The sequence below is a fragment of the Babylonia areolata genome, chromosome 30 (genome assembly GCF_041734735.1).
Source record: "Babylonia areolata isolate BAREFJ2019XMU chromosome 30, ASM4173473v1, whole genome shotgun sequence".
NCBI classification, from domain to species: domain Eukaryota; kingdom Metazoa; phylum Mollusca; class Gastropoda; order Neogastropoda; family Buccinidae; genus Babylonia; species Babylonia areolata.
Genome location: NC_134905.1, coordinates 7,536,235 through 7,553,373, shown reverse-complemented (window position 1 = coordinate 7,553,373; position 17,139 = coordinate 7,536,235). Strand labels below are relative to the sequence as shown.

At 40.1% G+C, this 17,139-nt stretch overlaps 1 protein-coding gene and 1 non-coding gene across 2 annotated transcripts in view; both read left to right on the top strand.

The window, feature by feature from the left end:
- The window catches only part of LOC143275540 (N(4)-(beta-N-acetylglucosaminyl)-L-asparaginase-like), a 17,453-nt gene extending 2,070 nt beyond the window's left edge, over positions 1-15,383 (top strand). The window contains exons 2-8 of the mRNA XM_076579726.1: positions 534-696; positions 2,392-2,504; positions 4,685-4,797; positions 6,147-6,349; positions 8,498-8,605; positions 9,329-9,462; positions 12,956-15,383. Of these exons, the coding sequence (XP_076435841.1) occupies positions 534-696; positions 2,392-2,504; positions 4,685-4,797; positions 6,147-6,349; positions 8,498-8,605; positions 9,329-9,462; positions 12,956-13,053 (932 nt within the window). The 3' untranslated portion in view covers positions 13,054-15,383. The remainder of the gene's footprint in view (positions 1-533; positions 697-2,391; positions 2,505-4,684; positions 4,798-6,146; positions 6,350-8,497; positions 8,606-9,328; positions 9,463-12,955) is intronic.
- Positions 6,577-6,660, top strand: Trnal-cag (transfer RNA leucine (anticodon CAG)). The gene has a single exon. It is a non-coding gene; the product is annotated as a tRNA-Leu (tRNA).
- Positions 15,384-17,139: the final 1,756 nt, after the last annotated feature.

Sequence of the window (17,139 nt, the reverse complement as noted above, 5' to 3'; positions counted from 1 at the left end):
TTTTGTAAACACCTTGGGCTTGTTTTGAAGATTAGGTGTAAATGCTCATAATAATTATAATGATGATGATAATAATACTGATAATAATGATAATGATAATACTAATAATAATGATAATAATAATAATAATAATAATAATGATGATGACGATGATGATGATGATGATGATGATGATGATAATAATGATAATAACACAAACAACAGACAGCATACAATAATGACAACTGACTGTTTAGTTACATAACTACATGCATGTATATGAATGTGTATTGTGTGCGCGTGCGTTTATGTAAGTTTGTGCCTGCCTATGTGTGCGTATGTGTTAGGGTAGCTGTTAGATACACATATATTGTTAAAATGTATGTACGCATTGTGTGTGTGTGTGTAGTCATATTTTGGTGTGTGTGTGTGTAACATAGATGTAATGTTTTATGTTAACAAAGCGTTTTTGTAAAGCACCTAGAGCAGATTTCTGGATAGTGTACTATATAAGTATCCATTATTATTATTATTATGACTGTTTCCCACTGCAGCCTGGCAGGTCCTGCAGATTAGTGGGGCAGGGCACGGACTGCTGGACGCTTTGGTGGCGGGATGCGGTGAGTGCCAGACACAGCGCTGTGACGGCACTGTGGGATACGGGGGCAGTCCTGATGAATCAGGGGAAACCACTCTGGATGCCATGATCATGAACGGGTAACAATTTCCATCCTTATTTTTGCAGTCTTGTGGTTGAGCAGGGTGAAAATTTTCGTTCTTATTTTTATGGTCTGAGTTGAGTTCAGATTTAATTCGTATTTGCACCACCTCACTGGACAGTAAACTTACATACTTGACTGACTAACAAACCAACTCATTTATATAGTTAAGAATGGGTCACACGCACACACACACACACACACACACACACACACACACACACACACGCTGACTGAGAGAATCACGCATAAACCACAAACCACATAAGCAAACTGAAGAAAAAGATGAAAGAGAATTTCACCAGGAAAGAAAGAACAGAGGAAAAGCCATGACCAAAAAATTATCAAAACCAGCTTAGTATTTGAGCATTCTCCTAGAGAGTACGACACACAGTAGTTTGGGTTTTTTTCTGGGAACTTGTGGACTGTGTGTGTATCAGAGACATGTGAAAGTTTGACTTTTAGAAGATGTAGATTTCTGTGAAGATATCTGTACTTGCTACAGACCTGTACGTGGACTTTTTAGGCATGTTATAGTGTTCCAGCGAATATTTCTTACTCAATCTTTATTAGAGACATGTGTATGAAAAATGTTTGTATGTTTTGGATGCATGTGACAGTACTTCACTGGATATTTTTCATTTAATCTATTACAGACATGTGCATGAATAATGTTTGTGGTTTGGGATGCTTGTGGCAGTATTTCACTACTTTCAGTGTACTTTCTTCACTTAATCTCTATTACAGACATGTGTATACTTTTTTTAAAATTTTTTTTAAGTGTTTGTGGTTTTGGATGCATGTGGCAGTATTTCACAATTTTCAGTGAAAATTTCTTGACTTTATTTCTGTTACAGATATGTATATATATATATATATATATATATATATATATATATATATAGAGAGAGAGTATACATAGAGATATATAGATATATATATATATATATATATGTATATATAATGTTTGTGGTTTTGAATGCATGTGGCAGTATTGCAGTGAATATTTCTCACTTAATCTGTATAATTTATTGACATGTGTATAAAAATGTTTATGGTTTTGGAGGCATGTTATAGTATTTCAGTGAAAATTTCTCACTTTTCTGTATTACAGACATATAAAGAATGTTTGTGGTTTTGGAAATATATGCAGTAGTAGTTCAGTGAAAAATTCTTACTTTATCTGCATTGTAGATACATTCTTCTTTGTGGTTTTGGAGATGTCACAATTTCAGTAGATATATTTGTTTTTCCTATCAATGTGGATTTTTCTACAGAATTTTGCCAGGAACAACCCTTTTGTTGCCGTGGGTTCTTTTACATGCGCTAAGTGCATGCTGCATACAGGACCTCGGTTTATCGTCTCATCCGAATGACTAGCGTCCAGACCACCACTCAAGGTCTAGTGGAGGGGGAGAAAATATCGGCGGCTGAACCGTGATTCGAACCAGCGCGCTCAGATTTACTCGCTTCCTAGGCGAACGCGTTACCTCTAGGCCATCACTCCACATATCTCAGAAACTTGAGCATTTCTCTTATTTCGGAGACAGTTGTCTTTGCACTAGCTGTTTGACTATATGATGATATATATCTAACTGTACCAGGTGAATACCTGTGTTTCAGGGGACGTTCTACTTTGTTTCTTTGTTACCATATTGTGTACATCAGAGATGTTTTGTCATTTCTGTCCCAGGGACACATTTGAGGTGGGGGCAGTGGGAGACCTGCGCCGGGTGAAGGACGCCATTGGGGTGGCAAGAGCAGTGATGGAGTACACCGAGCATACCTTGATTGTGGGCGAGTCAGGTCAGTGCACACAGACACACTGTATATGTAGATCTATGTGGAGTGTTGGCCTAGAGGTAACGCGTTCGCCTAGGAAGCGAGAGAATCTGAGCAAGCCGTTGTAGAGTGTTGGCCTGGAGGTAACGCGTCTGCCTAGGAAGCGAGAGAATCTGAGCGCGCTGGTTCGAATCACAGCTCAGCCGCCAATGTTTTCTCCCCCTCCACTAGACCTTGAGTGGTGGTCTGGACGCTAGTCATTCAGACGAGTCGATAAACTGAGCTCCCGTGTGCAGCATGTATTTAGCGCACGTAAAAGAACCTACAGCAACAAAAGGGTTGTCCCTGGCAAAATTCTGTTGAAAAATCTACTTCAGTAAGAAAACAAATATAATTGCAGGCAGAAAATATATGCAAAAGAAACGGGTGACGCTGTTAGTGTAGAGCAGCCTGAATTTCACACAGAGAAATCTGTTGTGACAAAAAAGAGTAATATATATATATATATATATATATATATACCGTAAAGTTCGGTCTATTGAGCACACTGGTATATAAGCCACACCCACTAAATTTTGGAAAAAATTGAACTTTATACATACATAAGCCGCACCGGTTTATAAGCCGCACTTATTTCTGGTACCGGAACACATACTGATACTAAGAAAAGCTGTCAATACTGTAGGTTATGAAATAAACACAAGTAGGAACAACACAAAGAAAAGCAAGCGAAAATACTGCTAGTGCCACAAAAAAAAAAGAAGAAATAAACACAACAAAAATAAGTTCCATAATTTAGGGATAGTCACATTTATTCAACGTCATCCTGCTCACTGAATCCACTAAAATCTTCCGAGTTGAAGAGAACCAGCACAGCTTCCTCCGCCATCTTGTCACTGACTTAGCCTTGCTTTCACTTCATGAAGGTGGAGGTCGCTGCTGGTTCGTCGCTTGTACTGTCGTCTGCTAGGTCGATCAATTTGAAGGCTGCATCATAGGCATAGCGTCGCATTTTTGGCATGATGAGGGTGTACGCTTGGTTCTGTGATTATTGACCCATTTGTCAGGTTCCCAGAACATGATACTGTTTCAGTTTGTGTCCTCTTTCGTGGTTTAAACAGTATTTCATTTGGAACATGTCACAGTACAACACATTTACAGACGAACAGGACAACAAGGAAGTATTATACAAAGTCCAGTCCTGATACTCGTACATACTAAGTATGTGACTGATGTCATCAAAGCTAGAAGTTTAAAAATGACCATACGTGAATTTCAACAAAACTAAACTAAGATGTGAATAAAGTGGGGGAGAAAACTGTGATGGAGAGAAAAGTCAATTGAGAGAGAAAGAGAAGAGAAGTAACAAGGCCAAGGCACAAGCACAGCATGACAGTCTGACCAACCTTGGCCGACAAAGCGGCGAATGTCTACTGTCCCTTTTATTGTTTGATTGATTGATTGATATGGATACTTGATATGGATACTTATATAATGCCTATCCTCGGTCGGAGGCCAAGCTCTAAGCACTTTACAAACATGGAGTCATTTGCACAACAGGCTGCCTACCTGGGTAGAGCCGAACTGATGACTGCCATTGGGTGCTCATCATTCGTTTCCTGTGTCATTCAATCAGATTTCAGGCACGCACACATACAGACTCAGACAGACATACATGACATTTTACGTGTATGACCATTTTGTTTATTTACCGTATACCCCATGATGTTGGCAGCCATACTCTGTTTTTGGGGGTGTGCATGTTGGGTATGTTCTTGTTTCCATAATCCACCAAACACTGACATGGATTACAGGATCTTTAACGTGTATATTTGATCTTCTGCATACATATACACACAAAGGGGGTTCAGGCACAAGCAGGTCTGCACATAAGTTGACCTGGGAGATCGGAAAAATCTGCACTCTTTACCCACCAGGCACCGTCACCAGGTTTGGAACCCGGGACCCTCAGAATGAATGTCCAACACTTTAAGCACTTGGCTGTTGTGCCCTTTAATAATTTTGATCTGTGGATAGAAAAAAACAAATAGAACTGCACGCAGGAAAAAATACAAGAAAATGGGTGGCGCTGTAGTGTAGCGACGTGCTCTCCCTGGGGAGAGCAGCCCGAATTTCACACAGAGAAATCTGTCATGATAAAAAGAAATACAAAATACAATGACAAGTTTGTGTGTGTGTGTCAGCCACCCGCTTTGCAGTGGGCATGGGCTTCAAGGAGGAGAGCCTGTCCACCAACTCCTCCCGACAGATGTGGAAGGACTGGAGAGCCAGGAACTGTCAGCCAAACTACAGACAGGTCAGTCATGCTTATCGCTAGCTTATGATTGTGTATTTTCTGTGCCATTTATTTGGTCTTTTGTTTTTGTTATCATTGTTGCTGGGTGTTGTTTTTTGCGGTTTTTTTTTTTTTTTTTTTTTTTTTTTTTTTTTTTTTTTTGCTGCCCTATCATCTGCACTATTTCAGTGGATTTTCTCCCATGCGGCTCATTTAGATTCCCCACACACGGCCACACCCGGGTTCATCCGTCACAGTTCCAGCATCGGCAGTCAGTAGTGAACCATTGAACCATCAATGTTAGGTCGCCAGGAGGTCACACACCAGAGGAGGCCCTGCACTGCTGCTGAGTCACTTTGGTGGTGTTCAGTGGTGCCTGTTCTGATTTAACGTACTTAGGACACCACCTACTAAGCCCCCTACTAACGACAATAATGACTTAGTCGCGGAGCCAAACTGAGTGAGCATCCCTCCCAGAGTAGGGACCGCCACCACGTCCCTCAAACAACAGCCCCCCCCATGAATCTGCCGACACTGAAGCCATTGACAGGACTCACCCCAAGCACAGAAGTGGAGGGGTATCGAAACTGAGGTCACCATGAGAGCAGGGCATGAAAGGCCACAGACTTTGAGACTGTTTTTGTTTATATTGATGATGATAGAGGAATTGTTGTTGTTGTTGCCAAGCGATGTGTATGGTGTTGCTTGTTTGGTTTTTTCCTCTTTTTTTCCTGTCTAGGATTTCCTAGACTAGTTTATACGTTTTCTTTATGAGCGTAGGATGAAAACAGGCCGATAAGTGCCTATTCCTTTTCCTTCCATTAAAAAATTTCAAAGTTCGAAGTTTATCTCGCCTCCTTCTGTCACTGATCATTGACTTCAGGTATCATGATAAGAATATACAGCCGCCAAAGTTTTCGGAACTGTTACATTTCTGTTTTGATCAGTCTTATTTGTGTGTGTGTATGTTGTTGTTGTTGTTGTTGTTTTTTCAGGGTTTTTGTTGTTGGTGGTGGTGGGTTTTGTTTTTGTTTTGTTTTGTTTTTTAACTCACTCAGTACGGCCAGTCCTCTCTTCTCCTCTACACAGACCCCTCGGATGTCCAGTGGGTGTCTGAATGACCCAACCTTTAGCTTCCGTCGTCAGAACTGTGGTATTCTTTGTCAACATTCACCTCTTCAGTATAAGAGCCTTCCGCTTGCAATATTTGATGATGGTAATTGGGGTGAAACACTGTTAACGTCGTCTCTTCTGCCGTTCGTATGGAGAGAGTTAAATCCATATTTTCAACAGTACATAGCAGCTGCTGAAGGCGTAGAACATGACATTGTTTTACCCAACCCTCTACCCGACACTGGGTGTTGCTGCAGAATGTGACCCCTGACCCCAGGTCAAGCTGCGGGCCGTATCGACCCCTGGCGAAGAGAGGGAGGGGGGTGTTGGGGGCACGGGGGAGGGGGTCTGCGGCAGTCGGCCCCGACAACCACGACACCATCGGCATGGTGGTGGTGGACGAAGGGTCCCACGTGATGGCCGGCACCTCCACCAACGGCATGAACCACAAGGTTCCTGGGTGAGTTCCCCTTTGTTTGATATATATATATATATATACATCACTATGGTATGAACCATAAAGTGAGTTCCCCTTTGTTTGATATATATATATATATACATCACTATGGCATGAACCATAAAGTGAGTTCCCCTATGTTTGATATATATATATATATATATATATATATATATATCACTATGGCATGAACCATAAAGGGAGTTCCCCTGTGTTTGATATATACAGATGTCAGGATGGCCGAGCGGTCCAAGGCGCTGCGTTCAGGTCACAGTCTGGTTCTCCAGGCGTGGGTTCGAATCCCACTTCTGACAAATTTTTGAGGAGGAAGGTGGCAGAATGGTTAAGACGCTCAGCTGCCAATACAGAGAGTCCGTGAGGGTGTGGGTTCGAATCCCGCTCTCGCCCTTTCTCCTAAGTTTGACTGGAAAATCAAACTGAGCGTCTAGTCTTTCGGATGAGACGATAAACCGAGGTCCCGTGTGCAGCATGCACTTGGCGCACTGAAAAAGAACCCATGGCAACGAGAGTGTTGTCCTCTGGCGAAATTACGTAAAATGAAATCCACTTTCATAGGTACACAAATATGTAAGCATGCACTCAAGGCCTGACTAAGCGTGTTGGGTTATGCTGCTGGTCAGGCATCTGCTCAACAGATGTGGTGAAGCGTGTATGGATTTGTCCGAACGCAGTGACGCCTCCTTGAGAAAGTGAAACTGATATATACACATCACTATGGCATAAACCATAAAGGGAGTTCCCCTATGTTTGATATATATATATATACATCACTGTGGCATGAACCATAAAGTGAGATCCCCTATGTTTGATATATATATATATACATCACTATGATTAAAAAATAGTAAAGAGTGGTAACTCTCTCCATTACACAAGGTACACAATTCAAGTCAGTGATGCTTACACTACCGATTCAGCTAGCACACAGGTAAATAAAAGGTACATTGGAACAAACCCAGACACTTCCTCAAAAAATAGGAAGCACCGGGCCTGCCCTTACACTGATCATTTGACATGTGCACACAGCAGCAAAGACACAAGGTACACAACTTCAAGTCAGTGATGCTTACGCTACCGATTCACCTAGCACACAGGTAAATAAAAGGTACATTGGAACAAACTCAGACACTTCCTCAAAAAAGGAAGCGCCAGGCCTGTCCTTATACCGATCATTTAACATGTGCACACAGCAGCAAAGACAGAAGAAATGTGCAAACACAAATTAGCTTTTATTCAAGACTGGCATTGCCTCTTTAACTCACTCAGTATGGCCAGTCCTCTCTTCTCCTCTACACAGACCCCTTGGATGTCCAGTGGGTGTCTGAATGACACAACCTTTAGCTTCCGTCGTCAGAATTGTGGTATTCTTTGTCAACATTCACCTCTTAAGTATAAGAGCCTTCCGCTTGCAATATTTTGATGATGGTAATTGGGGTTAAACGCTGTTAACGTCGTCTCTTTCGCCGTTCGTATGGAGAGAGTTAATCCTGAACAAGCCACACAGAACACATGGACAATACAGAACAAACACATGGTTGTCTCGGTGGTTTTTCATTTCTTCTGTCTTTGCTGCCCTTTATTTGATGTGATATATACAAGTCCATGGCATGAACAATGGCAAGAACCACAACTGTGGCACCTCCACCAATGGCATCAACCACAAGGCTCCTGGGTGAACTCCCCTTTGAATGATATTTATTTTTATTGTTATTATCATTTTTATTATTCTACATAAGCAGGACGTAAAAGAACCCACAGCAACAAAAGGGTTGTTCCTGGCAAAATTCTGTAGAAAAATACACTTCGATAGGAAAAACAAATAAAACTGCACGCAGGAAAAAATACCCCCCAAAAAATGGGTGGCGCTGTAGTGTAGCGACGCGCCCCCCCAGCCCAAATTTCACACAGAGAAATCTGTTGTGATAAAAAAAAAAAAGAAATACAAATACAAATCTGTTATTGAATTACTCTTTTTGTCACGACAGATTTCTCTGTGTGAAATTCAGACTGCTGTCCCCGAGGGAGAGCTCGTCACTACACTGAGAGTGCCACCTTTTTGTCGTGGTTTTTTTCCTTTCTTCTTTTTTTTTTTTTTTTTTTTTAAACCTGTTGTATGTTTCACTGTGACAGGCGTGTGGGTGACTCACCAGTGATGGGGGCGGGGGCGTACGCGTGGAGCAAGGTTGGGGGGGCCGCCGCCACTGGTGACGGTGATATCATGATGAGGTTCCTGCCCAGGTCTGTTCGGGCGGGGGAGGGGGGGGGGGATTGGGGGTGTGGGGGGGATGTGCTTACTTGTGTGTGAGTGTGTTTGTGAGTGACTGTGTGGGGGTGGGGTGCGTGGGGGGTTGGTTGGGAGGTGTTTGTGTGTGGGGGTGTGGGGGTGCTTGCTTTCTGTGTGAGTGTGTTTGTGAGTGAGCGGGGGTAGGGGTGTGTGGGAGGTGTCTGTGTGTAGATGTGGGTGTGTGCATGCGTGTGCATGTGTGTGTGAGTGAGTGCATGTGTTTGTGTGTGTGTGTGTTTATCCCTCTGTCTGTGTGTGTGTGCGTGCGCATGCACAATGATAAGGGTGATATGATAATGTCTTCACTTTGAAAAGGTGCCATCACACACAGGACACTGTGTTGTCACACACACATGACGCACATAACACTATGCTGACACTCATATGACACTTTATCATTACACATGACAGTTTGCCTTCACACATGATGCTCTGCTGACACAAATAACACTGTCACACGATGACATTTTACCATTACACATGACACTGCCATCACACATGGCAATGTACCATCACTGTGCCATCACACATGACACTGTCCCATCACTCACACACATATGACACTTTACCATCACACAATGACGCTCCTGTCACATACACATGACATCACACACATGACACCATGATGTCACACACACATAACACCCCAGTTCTCACACCCTGCGTGCTGTGTTCAGTTTCCAGGCGGTGAACCTGCTTCAGCAGGGCAGGAATGTGACGCAGGCAGCCAGGGAGGCCATAGCCCCCATTGCCAAGTTCTTTCCACACTACGTTGGAGCTCTGATCGTCGCTGATGCTGTGGGCAACTTCGGTAGGTCTGGTTTTTTGACGTGCTGCACCTGTAAACCTCTGCAGTTTGGCGTGAAGTGTGGTTGTATTTGGTACACATGTTTACATTTGAGTCTTTTTAGAGAGAGAGAGAGAATAAATAAACTCATATATATGTATATATAGGGAGAGAGAGACAGGGAGACATGTTCAGTAATGTTCTATGTATCATTTATCATACTGTTTATAAGAAATCAAAGCCCTGATGTGTTCATGCTCCATAAAGAAGAAGTGTCGCTAACCTGAACTTAAAATGGAAAGGAACTCTTGATAGTGAATCCCAAGACTGAAAATTGGACACCGCACAATAATCCTGAAGGGATTACTGGGTAATACAGGATAAGCTATGATAGAGTGAATGATAAATCCTGGCCCTGACATCTGATGCGATAATAGTGTCAAACATCTGTTGTTTTAAATTAATATTTTAACCCATGCAGCCCTGGGGAATTTACAGCCTCGGCAGACTGTGGAAAAAAACACAGGAAATGTATGGTTTTTCCTCGAAATTACTTGTGGACGCATCTGGAAATAATGTTGGAGTTAACAAACAGTAAGGTCTGGAGATGAAATGATTAAACAAATAGTAAAGAGTGGTAACTCTCTCCATTCACAAGGTTCACAACTTCAAGTCAGTGCCGCTTTTGCTACCGACTCAGCTAGCACACAGGTAAATAAAAGGTACATTGGATCAAACCCAGACACTTCCTCAAAAAAGGAAGCGCCGGGTCTGTATTTATACTAAACTGACATGTACACACTGCAGCAAAGACAGAAGAAATGTGCAAACACAGATAAGCTTTTATTCAAGACTGGCATAGGCTCTTTAATCCTGAACAAGCCACACAGAACGCATGGACAATACAGAACAAACACATGGTTGCCTCGGTGGTTTTTCAACTGGAAATTAACAAACATTGAGGCCTGGAGATGAAATGATTAACAAATGTTGGAGTTAGTTCCCTTCCTCTGCTGCTTAGATGCATGAGGAAATGTGAAAATTGTTGTAATGAGACAGATTTTGATGCCAGGACAGTGCTTAGGTGCAGGACTCAATGAGATAATCTTTAGAACTGATTATTGCTGGGCTTGTGGGGGTTGTTATCATGCTGGCTTTTCTGACCAGGGTTTAGGTGTGTGTTTTTTTGTTGTTTTTTTGTTTTGTTTTTAGCAGATGTGCACTGTGTATGGATTATTTTGCTCACTTTGTTTGACATCTTCTTGAAAGACAGACTGAAAGTGTAAGATACTGATGAACATGTTCACTTTGAAAGTGTTCTCTGTTGTCTGTGTATAGCCTGCAAGTGTGTGATGGTTGATATCTGCAAATTGTAATATTGTCTTGGTGTATAATTATACACTTATATGTTGTAAATGTATTCACAAATCTGCCCCTTCCTATCTCTGTGGCTGCCTTCACCTCTACACTCCATCTCGCTCTCTACGATCAGCTTCAGATCCACTCTGTTTATGCATACCCAGATTCAAACACTCGGCTGTTGGCAGCCGTTCTTTCTCTGTCTCTGGACCTTGCAGTTGGAATGAACTTCCTCTTTCTCTTCTCTTCATCTCTTTCAAGTGTGGTCTTAAAACCCACCTCTTCACAAAATAGCCTCCCTTCCCCTGCCTCTTCCTTGTCTTCAGTTTCTTCAGTTTTTGATTTATGCATGCGTATGAATGACTGGTGCGAAAGCACTTTGATTTGTCTCTGCACAAGGTTCAGTGCTATATAAATATAATAATAATAATAGTAATAATAAAAATTATTATTATTATATGTGTTGTTGCTTTTGTTTTTTCATGTGCAAGGGTATGTTATAATGCACTATTGTATGTATTGTTTCATGTTATGTGCTTGGAGTCCATCATACGGGGGAGTTTACACTATATAAGTACGGTCTATTATCATTACCATTATTATTATTATCATTATTATTATTATTATTATTATATCAGCATTACAGCAGCCTTCTTTTCCAGGGAATACATTTCAGACTTGTTTTGTTCAGTGAACATTTTGAATATATTGATGAAATACTGATGCTTCCTTGACTGCCTTATTTAGTATTTGTATGCACTCAGTATCTTTTTTTTTTTTTTTCTTTTTTGGACCGATGTATGTGTTACTTGTGTGAAGCATGTAGTCTGGAAGACATAGTAAAACAAGAGAGACAAGGCCTTCAAGACTCACTTGTGATAAATTCAGTCCCCTAGCATTAATTACAGAGTAATTTCCCTTTTTTTACTATCTGCACCAAAACGTTTGCAAAATAAATAAAAATTCCATGCTTAGCAAAAGAAGTTCCTGTTTGAACAAAAAATGATAATAATGACTCCTCTTGTTGTTGTGTCAGAATAAGAGGTCAAAGTACCAAGTTTAGAGAATACAAAAAATATAAATATAACAGTAAATGCAGTTTGCATATAATCAGGCTTCTTTTTTTATTTTTTTGTGCCCATCCCAGAGGTGCAATATTGTTTTAAACAAGATGACTGGAAAGAACTGAATTTTTCCTATTTTTATGCCAAATTTGGTGTCAACTGACAAAGTATTTGCAGAGAAAATGTCAATGTTCAAGTTTACCACGGACACACAGACACACGGACACACACACACACACACACACACACAGACAACCGAACACCGGGTTAAAACATAGACTCACTTTGTTTACACAAGTGAGTCAATGAATGTCAAGAGCAGGAAATACTCTACCAGTTATGGGGTCAAGGTCAGAAATCCAGTATGAATTCATGTATTTGTAAAATGCTTGTATAGGTTTCATGTAATCCTTATGTCACCAAGTCACTTTCTGTGACTTTATGATTTTAATGATTTGTAACATGGCTGCATTTATTGTTAGTTTCATATTTATATTTTCGTGAATGTATTTCTTCAATTCAATTTATAACTCGTATTATTTTTTTTAGATTGTCTTCTTGCGTTCTGAGATTTCGTTCTGTTCATATCAGAAGATACATTTACAATTAAAAACTACAATTGATTGATTATTACGTCAGTCATGAAGTGAGTTAATAGCTGCACCCACACCTGATATCTTTAATCTCAGTGTGTGTGTGTGTGTGTGTGTGTGTGTGTGTGTGTGAGTGTTTGTTTGTGTGTGTGTATATGTGCGTGTATCTGTATGTTTGTGTGTGTGTGTGTGTGTGTGCATGTGTGTGTTTGTGTATGTATGATTGTGTGTGTGTGTGCATGTGTGTGTGCATGATTGTGTGTGTGTGTGCATGTGAGTACGTATGTTTGTGTGTGTGTGTGTGTGTGTGTGTGTTTGTGTGTATGATTGTGTGTGTGTGTGTGCATGCAAGTGTGTGTGTGTGTGTGTGTGTGTGTGTGTGTGTGTGTGTGTGTGTGTGTGTATCACTGTATGTGTGTGTGCATGTTTGTGTGTGCATGTTTTTGGGTGCTTGTGGGTGTTTGTGTGTGTGTGTGGGTGTGTGTGTGTGTATGTTTCCAGACGCAGCGTGTCACGGCCTGTCTGGAGGGTTTCACTATTCTGTGGTCAGCCCCGCCACTGCTGGCAAAGTCCGTGTGTTTGTCGCACAGTGCTCCTAGACTGGCAGCATCGTGGTTTGAAAGTCTGCATGTCATATCTGATCTTACATTTATATAGTCATACAGTCACTCAGCCTGTCATACTGTCTTGTCAGTCGAATGTCATCTCCAGTTATAAAAGGTAAAAACTTTTACAGTAGATTCCGTGTAGTTTTTTTTAATTTTGTCCAAATGAGAAAGGCAGTTTCTACAAAGTGCTAAACCTGATGCTGTTTTTTTCTCTGTCTCTCTTTGTTCATGGTGATGAGTTCCAGTCCATGTTTTGTTGTACCCACTGAATTTCAGATGGGTTCCAGTCCATGTTTTGTTGTACCCAGTGAATGGGACAGACAGGGAATGTCCAGATCTCCCCTACCCCTTCCCCTACCCTGCCCATCGCCTTATGTCTTTCAACTTGTCACAGTTGCAGGGTTGATTTTTGGGTGTACGTTTTTTGCCACTGTATGGGCAATGTTCTTGTCTTATTTTTCCACATTATCTGTGTGTTTTGTCAGCTGATGGATAGGCTTGGAAACTATTTTTTGTGGTCTGACAGAACACAGCAATGAGCTTACTGTCACGAGTTGTACACAATGTTATTGGTGATTTTGGTAAGTTTGATAACTGCTGTCAGTCATCTATCAACACCTCATTACTTTGGGGAAATGTGTGTATGCTGTTGTTTATGTGGCTGTAGAAAAAGTCTGAACATCTTCAACTCTTGCTAAACAAGCAAATGTGTGCAGCTTGTATATGTGAGCTATTCAAACCAACTTTTCTCAAAACAGATTTTTCAGTGGAGCGTAGCAGACATTATTTGCCAGATTCTAATTAAAGTAGCTTTCAGTGATAGGAATAACATATGAACTATTACATTTATACTAGAGAACTTGAAATGATTATAGGCAACTAGGTGAAGAATGATATTTTATGCTCCATAAAATAATTAAAGATTTTATGGTAATTTGGTGGAAGAGATATTTTATGTAGAATAAAAGATTTTATGGCAACTTGTTGGAGGAGTTTTATGCACACAAAAAGATTTTATGACAACTTGGCAGAGAATGATCTTTTATGCACTATAAAAAAAAAACCATGATTTTATGACAGTTTGATGGAGCGTGATCTTTTATGTATGATTTTTTGCTCTCTTTTTTTTTTTCTTTTTCTTAAACAGCCGATACCTTGGTGTTTACCGCTGAAGTGAAATGTGGATTGTGATCTGAACCAACATGTTGACAGAACATTGAATGTTGATAGTTGTTGTGCAAGTCTGAATTAGGAGTACCTGTTTCTCATACATCTATTTTATTGTGCAGAACCAGTTTTTACGATAACCCATTTTTTTTATACCTGAATTATGAAACCAATTTTTAAAATAACCCATTTATTTTTATGCCTGAATTTGGAGATCCAGTGTTTAGATAGGCCATTCATGAATTTTTTTTTATGTCTGAATTTGGAGAACCAGTTTCTAAGATAACCCATTCCTTTTATTGTGCAAGCACAACTACTGTATCTTCCAGGGGCAGCAACTTCAGCTTTGGTACATTTTTTTTTAGCCTCCCTTTAGGTGAATCACAAAACAGTTTTGTGAACGAGCATGTTTCTGTGTATGTGTTTACATATTTGTTTGAATAACTTAATGTAGTTCAGTGATATAATCTGTGAGCCAGTGTGTATGTGTAGATATAGATGATCACATGTTTACATGTGTACGAGGACATTTAACTCACTCAGTACGGCCAGTCCTCTCTTCTCCTCTACACAGACCCCTCGGATGTCCAGTGGGTGTCTGAATGACCCAACCTTTAGCTTCCGTCGTCAGAACTGTGGCATTCTTTGTCAACATTCACCTCTTCAGTATAAGAGCGTTCCGCTTGTAATATTTTGATGATGGTAATTGGGTTGAAATGCTGTTAACGTCGTCTCTTTCACCGTTCGTATGGAGAGAGTTAAGGCAGTGTGTGTGTGTGTAGATGGTCACATGTTTACATATGTGCTAGACATTTAAGGCAGTGTATGTTTGTAGATGGTCACATGTTTACATGTGTGCTGGGACATTTAAGGCAGTGTGTGTGTGTGTAGATGGTCAAAAATGTTTACATATGTGCTGGGACAGTCTCACATATTAGGACACTGGCTGTCCAGCTTATATCACAAAATGATTATCTGTTTAATTATGCACAACTTCTGATGCACAACTCCTGTGGATCTGCATGTGTGAAGCTGAATGCCTTGAACAAATACTTGAAGAGATGTGATGACCAGCTGTTGTTCTGATTGGTTTATTTATCTGCATGCGTGCTAGCTTGGTAATGGTTGAAACTTTGTGAGCGTTGCCACATTAAACATTCCATGAAAGGTTCCAGTCATTAATCCATTGTTTTTGCTTGCTGCAGATGCTCAGTGTGTGTGTGTGTGTGTGTGTGTGAGAGAGAGAGAGAGATTCCAGTTGGTTTATACTTAGCCTCTTATTAAGGAGGATATGAACTTTTTGTCTTTTTTTTTTAATTTTTTAATTTTTTTTTTAAACATCACATTACAACATATGTGAACGTCAAAATACTCAGTCAAACAAAACTATAAGTAAAACAGCGCAACGGTTCCATATGTAGGACAATAAAATGTTGTCCCAAAATAGCAATTTCTCTGAATTAGAAAGCTTTATCTAAAAACAGAGAAAATTTTCAAACAGTTTCAGGAGAACAGAGAGAGAATGATTATGGTTGTGCTGTGGGTTTTTTTTTTTTTTATTCTTTTTATTTATTGTTGTTTGTTTCCTAGAATTATTAGTTTTTTGTTTACCATGATTTATGATATTATACTAGAATAAAGAGTGTTCATAATTCAATATACATAACAAATAATACATATAACCAATGAAAACCATCTCAAATAAAAATAGTCACTTAAATGACAGATAATTAGTTCATAAATCAATGAAATATATGTAAAAGGACAATAACAATAAATTAATGAAATAAAAAGAATTGCTGATGCCATTAAATGACATATAATTTGTACGAAAATGTACTGTACTTTCTGGATTTTAAGACGAGCAAAATAAATAGGTACTTAAACACAACGTGCTTTGTTTCATAGGTGGGCCCTTTCCCTTTTAAAAGTATTCAAAGTGGCAACGCATTGAATAAAAAGTGTCATGCTTTTGACTGGAATTGGCTCACTGACGAGGTTTGCACACTGATGTGACGTTAATCAAAGGGAAGCTAATCCATTTCCCTGACGATCCCAGCAGACGACATTTAAAGTTAGGATCAGAGAACATGGCAAAAAATGACAAGGCGTTGACACCTGATAGAAAAAAAATAAGATAGATTATCATATCGATGATAGAGTGCAGCCTTCGTGCATAGCAAATAACAAAGAACATGCAGCGAAGTCTGAAAAATTCACTGTGTTATCAAGGCTTATCGGAGACGACAAATTATAACTCAGGAAACTAGGGTGCAAAGAAATGTTTAGGCTACAGTCAGTGATTTAGGGTAGGTAGGCCTAATTGCGAACTATCCAGTCTGGGATTTAGTTACTGGTCAAACTGTGAAGACAATGGTTGTGATGCGTGAGATGAACAGAAGAAGAGACGATGTAGATCTAAAGTATGCTTGGACGGGCAGATTTGTGTTGCCTATTGTGTTCAGTGATAAAATGACGACTGTGCTGAAAGGGAACAGTATGAAGGACAGGCGTCACAGTGCCATGATCTCGTTGTCATGATCAGTCAGTTCCAGATACAATATTTTGGCTCGTTCTGAAAGATTCAACACATTACATTACAGATCATATATTATTTTGGCTTGCTTTGAAAGGTCCAGTGCATAACATTTCAGAACATACATTATTTTGTCTCGTTCTGAAAGTTCCTACACATCACATTACGTACAGATCATACATTATTCTGACTCGTTTTGAAAGGTCCTTTGAATCACATTACAAATCACACACTATTTTGACTCATTCTGAAAGGTCTCGTGCATCATATTACATATCGCACATTATTTTGGCTCGTTCTGAAAGATTCAGTGCACCACATTACACATTATACATTATTTTGGCTCGTTCTGAAAGATCCAGTGCATCACATTA